General features: G+C 43.7%; 1 protein-coding gene across 1 annotated transcript; it reads right to left on the reverse strand.

Moving 5' to 3' along the window:
- Positions 1-611: 611 nt before the first annotated feature.
- Positions 612-2933, reverse strand: HOXC11 (homeobox C11). Its single transcript, XM_008502898.1, has 2 exons — positions 2255-2933; positions 612-844 (listed from the first exon to the last, which is right to left on the reverse strand). Exons 1-2 carry the CDS (start codon positions 2931-2933, stop codon positions 612-614), a joined length of 912 nt encoding a protein of 303 aa, XP_008501120.1.
- Between the last annotated feature and the right edge of the window lie 2981 nt (positions 2934-5914).

Genomic DNA, 5914 nt, shown 5'->3' on the forward strand with positions numbered 1-5914 from the left:
TCAGAGCCAGTTGTTGCAAACGCAGTTTTACCTGGATTTGCTCTGAAATGGTGAAATTACACTGCAGAAAATATACATATATGGATATATACTCCCCCACTCCTGTATATATCGGCATATATATATTTTTTTGGATAGAAGGGTGGTTGGAGGAGGTGGAAATAGTGAGCACGGTGGGCGTGAGTGTGCATTCACACACACACTCACCCCGGATGAAGTGGTTTGATCCTACAGGGAGACTTTGGCTGCTCTTGTGATAACACAGATGAAATCCCCCTGCTAGGAACACACAGCACTGCAGTTTATTCAACCGGTTGCCTAAATAATAATAGCAATAAAAATAATAATAATAATAATAATTAAAAAAGGGGGAAAGCCCAACCTGTTCTTGGGGGGGGGGGGTAAAAATTAAATAAAATGTTCATGGAATCCAAGTCCTTGAAAAGAAAATCTCGCTCCTTTTTTTTTACTCACCACCGTCCCAGACATACAAATATAGGGAAGGAAAAGGCTTAAACTTTGAGGTTGCTTTGTCGACTCAAAGCCATGCTGGCCACTGCTCCTCCTCGAACCACATCGACTTCACCAGCAGAGGGGAATGCAAAAGATGTTCACAACAAGGGATTTCCAGAGAAATACTGCAGGCGGTCTCTGCTTAATTTTTTTTCTTTCATTCTTCTGTTCTGAAACCAAATTTTAACCTGTCGGTCAGTGAGATTTAGCATCCTAGACAACTGGAGCCTTTTTTCTTTGTTTATATAGACATTGAAGAAAAATTCTCTCTCTAGCTCTCTGATCTGGAATTTCGAATAGGGGCATCTCTTCTTCCTCGTTCTGGGAGCACCTTAAAAGAACCACAAAGCAAAATAAACATCCTAAGGCAACGCAAGACACAAACTCATCCTCACAAGTGGCCAGATAGAGAAGGGCATCTTAATAATTCCAGTTATTTAACGCAGGGGGAGAAAGAGATCTTCCAGCAGCTCGCCCATTGTTAGGGGTAGTAGAGGTGAGGTTACACAGGGTCTTAAGGACCGCGGTGGCATTATTTCCCCCCTCCTCTCTTCACAGGGCTTTTTGCAGGCAAATACAGACATTTTCAGGGCGGCTAAGTATTAATTTAAAAAGAAAAACACGCCTCCAGCCTGAGACCGGAGGCAGCAAGCTGCTGGAGTTGGGTTTAGAGAGGCTGAGAGGGGAAAAAAAAAAAAAAACAAACCACCAAAACCTGCACAACAAACTCCAAGCCCACACTCAGCTGCAAATCTGTTGTGTGTATAGGAACAGCATGAGCAAGGCTGGAATTAGAGGAACGAGATATTATGTTCCGCATAAGTTTCTGATTAACTCCAGTCTTCGCCACACACGCAAAAAGGAATCAAAGTCAAAGCGAGCTGAGCATCTGAGCTGCAAAAGGGGATTTGCATCACGAAAGCAAAGAGGGAAACAAACCAGCCCTCCCCTCTTCCCAAAAGAACCCCTCACTGAACGCAAAGTTGCCTGGAATCAGCCTTTAAAAAAAGCTCCTCTAAGACTGCCTGGGAAATGTGAGTGCATGCAAGAGGAAAAACCATCCCAACCTAACCAGCAACCCAGAAGATCCGAGGGAAAAAAAAAAAACACAACCCAAAAACCAAACCACAAACCCAACACGTAAGTAAAAGCTCTTCCTGACAAAAGCGAAACGCTCCAGTGGGCTTGGGGGAGAATAAATGCCACTTTCAAGAGAAAAGTCGAAGAAAACGCTCAGCTTCGCCTGCGAATCCGGCAGCTTTCCCTCTTCATCCCGTCCCCCCAGCAAGAGAAAAGGTTCGACATGCAGTTTTAATTAAAAAAAAAAAAAAAAAGAATAATGATAATAAAAAAAAAAAACCCAACGTTTTGCATGCATCTTAATGCCTAAAAGAAAGCAGAGGCTTCTAAAGTAGTGTTCTGCCCAATTGCCTTTTACCCTCAGCAACCCGGGACCAAATCCTTTTAAAATGCTCATGTAAGTTCATGATCAAAGTTAATATTTGTCACGATGGTGTGCTTTTAAAATTTCACAGACTCAAAGATACTGTGTCTGCGCCTAACATCTCCATTTTTTTTTTTTTCAAAGAGCTTTTCCCATCGTAAAAATTCTTCTCGTTGGAAGAAAGAGCTTTGTAGGTTATAATAAAATCCTTTGAATGCTTATAAAACTCCACATAAAATTTGACCGACAAAACACACGGGCTAGTCCCTTAACCTTTCCATTTACTGCTCTACCTACTCGAATTGCTGCTTTTGCTTCCTTCCTTGGTGACAGAAGAGGACGAGGCTGAAGAGCCTGGGTTCGTGTTTTCCTCCTCATCTTCCGGGTCTATACCTTGCTCTCCGCGGGATGACAGCGCATGGGGTTGGGACTCTGCCTCCACTTTGCCCTCGCCCTTCTGCAGGCAGCTCTCGGTGGGGTTTTCCGCCCCGCAATAGGCGTTTTCGAAGAAGCGGTCGAAGCCTTGGGGCAAGACCGTGTTTTTGTTCATGCTGGTGTAGAATCCCGTGGATGCCGGGTGGTTGGAGCTGGGGTGGTGGTGGTGGCTGTACACGCTCTCGTTTTTCATTAGCATTTCGGTCATGGTGGAAGGCGGGATGCACTCTCTATGCATCAGATCTTCTGCGGAATAACACGAGGCGTAATTGCTTCGGTGGTGCCATTTACTCGAGGGGTCTAGACCATAGGAGACCTCTCGCACGGGCTGCACTTGCGAGAGGTTGGTGGAGTAAGGGTAGGAGATTTGGCGAGAGGGGGCCTGTGGCAAGAAGGATGACACGGTTGAAAATTCAGGGACGTAATAGGTACAGCTGGGGAGGTAGAGATTGGAAGCGCAACCTGCCCTTTCTCCAAACTCAGCGCTCCGCTCCTTACGCGACTGGGAGCAGAAGTTGCCCAGGTTCACCGAGTTAAACATCTTTCTCCTTTTCTTGCTCCTATAGCTAGATGTTTTGGAGGCGATGTGCGGAGGGGAAAAAATTTGGGAAGGCGAGATGACGCGCTATCCGTCTTAGTCGCTCCGGCAGACACGTGATCCAAAGTAGATATTGTCATATATCAGTTTGGAGCACTTAGATGCGTAGGAGTGGTTCACTTAGGTAAGATCTCAGAGGTTCAAACGATTGGTTTGCAAACACCGCAGAAACATTATGAAAATCAATTGCAGATTTGGGTTCATTTTCCCGAAGGCACACCCCTTGTAAGGCTCCACGGCAGAACAAGGACGAGGGGCGGCTGGGGAAGTTGATGCTTTTTTTTTTTTTCCCCTCGTTGTTGTTTTTTTTTTATTATTATTCTTGCTTCTTTTTTATTGTTTTTTTCCCTCTTGCCTTTTCTCTTTTTTTTTCTTTATTTTTTTTTTTATTTTTTTTTTTCCCCCCCGTCCAATTCGGATCCTGCTTGCTGCTTTTTAGCGGGGTTTGGAGGTGGGGTGAAGGCGATTTGGGCTGGGGAGGGGAGGAGGAAAGAGGGAGGGTCTTACAGAGCTGTAGCGGGGGTTTTCCTCCCATTTTCCAAGATTTTAATTACGCTGATTATGATAATTTATTACGACGGCTATTTCTATCCTTCAGAAAGGTTCCTGGATAGTCTTTAGGTAGCTCAATAAAATCACTGGAGACACAGAAGTAAGTTTTCCAACATTTCTTGCTGCAGGCGGGGATGCCCAGCTCTCCTTCCAGCCGGGCTGCTAAATTAGGAGTAAACCTCTATCTCTCAATCTGAGAGGGAGGGAGGAGGGTGGGGGGTGTTGGTGCTAATTAACAAGCTTCTAACATACGCTAATTATGTCGATCTCTATGTGCACATCAACTATACATCAGCCCAGTTGGCAGGCTTGATGGAGAATCTCCCATTTCAGCACTGACAGCGTGCGGGGGGATCGTGTAAAGTTTCCAAGTTTAAAGTTAAAGCAGGCCCGGCTTAATGACTTTTGATATCGAATTAGCGATCTATCAAGGAATAGAACAAATGAATTAAGTCACTGTCTAATAAATATTCGAAGACCTCCTTTAATGTTTGGTTAAATATTTATTGAGTAAGAGGGGCAGATTGAATATTTAATGCGGTTGTTTATTGTCAATCAATGAATGTACTTTCAGCAACGCTCTCATCATTTATTCTTCCAGCTGAATTGAAAAAGATATTCTTATTAAAGTCATTTGTCTTTTAATCCCCTGCCCCGGGATCCTCCTCTTTTCCTGTCTCGTATTTCCACACAAATAAACCAACTAAAAGGAAATCAAAATCAAAAATCAGGAAGATCGGAACCCTGCCAGATATTTCCCGAGTTTTGCAAAGAATTCCTAAAAATTCAAGCCCGTTTCTGTAAAGGGAAAGAGCACCTGAAGGGCGCGGAACTTCCGCGGTACCAGGCGCCGAGGGGTTTCGCGCTGCCTTTCAGGATTCCTGAAGGAGCAAAACTGGGTGTTAATCGGGTTTCCACCTGGATTTGGGATCATCTGCTGGAGGTGGAAAAGGTTTATCTGCTGCGCAGGGGCGGCTTCTTCCCTCAATAAATGAAAATATCGCAGAGCATCCCCCTTTTAAAATCATTTTCTTTACAAGATGCCAACCAGGCATTTTTCCCCTCGATTTTTTCCTTTTTAAAACACCCAGGGAAAGGAAGAATAAAGAAAAACACGGAACAGTCCCCACAGAAACTCGATCTGAAACTCCTGTACTTGGTGATGAGCTGAAGACTCCGACCCAAAGTGCAGAGAGGATTTTGTCAAATCGACTCGCAGCAAATTCAGCCAGTAAGAAATAAAAAAAAAGATAAAACAGCCTCAGGAGCAGGGGAGAAAAAACCCAAAACCAAACCAAAACAAAACCTCAGGGTTTTCCCTTTATTACCTGAAAAAAAAAAAAATAATAAAATGTAAAATCTCAGACGAAAATAACCAATTATTCAAAAAGAAGCATCGGAGGATCCCAGCCCTGCTCGGGGATGTCCCCTTTGGTGCTTAGCATCCCTGGGCAGCTCCTTTTTTCGCTTTGTTTTCCTTTATTTAATTAAATTTAATTTGTTAGCACCCCAACCTGCTGCTTGCTTTGTAAACAGGGGGGGGTGTCTTTAATTCCTAGGCGAGAAAGAGGGGAGAAAAATACACTTGGAGCAGGGGCAGGGGTTTCAAGCTCTGCGAAAAATAGAAATATACTGAATTTTTGCTGCATGATAAGGCGGGGAGGGGGGAAAGTTGATTTTTCATGGGAGAAAAGAACCCCTTAAGCGCGGACCTTGCAGCGGAGCAGAGCAAGTAAAAAAGAAAATCAAATTACAGTGGATATTTCAACAGAGCTTTTCAAACTCCAATTATCAGGCGGTGTGCCGGGCTTTTAAAAACGTATTTATTAGGGAATTTTGAAAGAGAACATGGCGGCTTCACATGGAAAAGGTTCTTACCCAGCAAGGCACTGCTGAGCCTTTATTCTCATTAATTTCTGCCTTTCCTCCCCCTCTTCTTCCAGCTTTGAATTTTCTATTTAAATAGCTGGTCTCATAAAACCCTTTTTATAAGGGATCGGGGCATGGGAGGCTCTCTCGGTGCGTGTGTGCGGAGATAGAGATATACACACATATAAATATGGCTGTAATTCCAAAATGAGCTGTGTTTTCCTCTCTAATGCACCATTTCGCTGATGAATATATAGATAGTGAGAGGCAAGGGCTCTGCTTGCAGACCCGGAGTTCTTCAGGTTGGTAATCTACCCTGCTTTATGACTTGGACATCTTTTTGGGCAAAACTTTTAATTAAAGTGTCAGCGATCTTTTAACTTGGCTTTTTATGGAGCTATATTAATCCAAACTATAAACTAATAATGTTAAGCTATTGTTTATGGGTGTAATTCACACAGACGTACCCAATTCCCTCCTGTTTGCAACCTGCGTGGAGCATC

Source organism: Calypte anna, chromosome 33 (assembly GCF_003957555.1).
Source record: "Calypte anna isolate BGI_N300 chromosome 33, bCalAnn1_v1.p, whole genome shotgun sequence".
Lineage (NCBI taxonomy): Eukaryota > Metazoa > Chordata > Aves > Apodiformes > Trochilidae > Calypte > Calypte anna.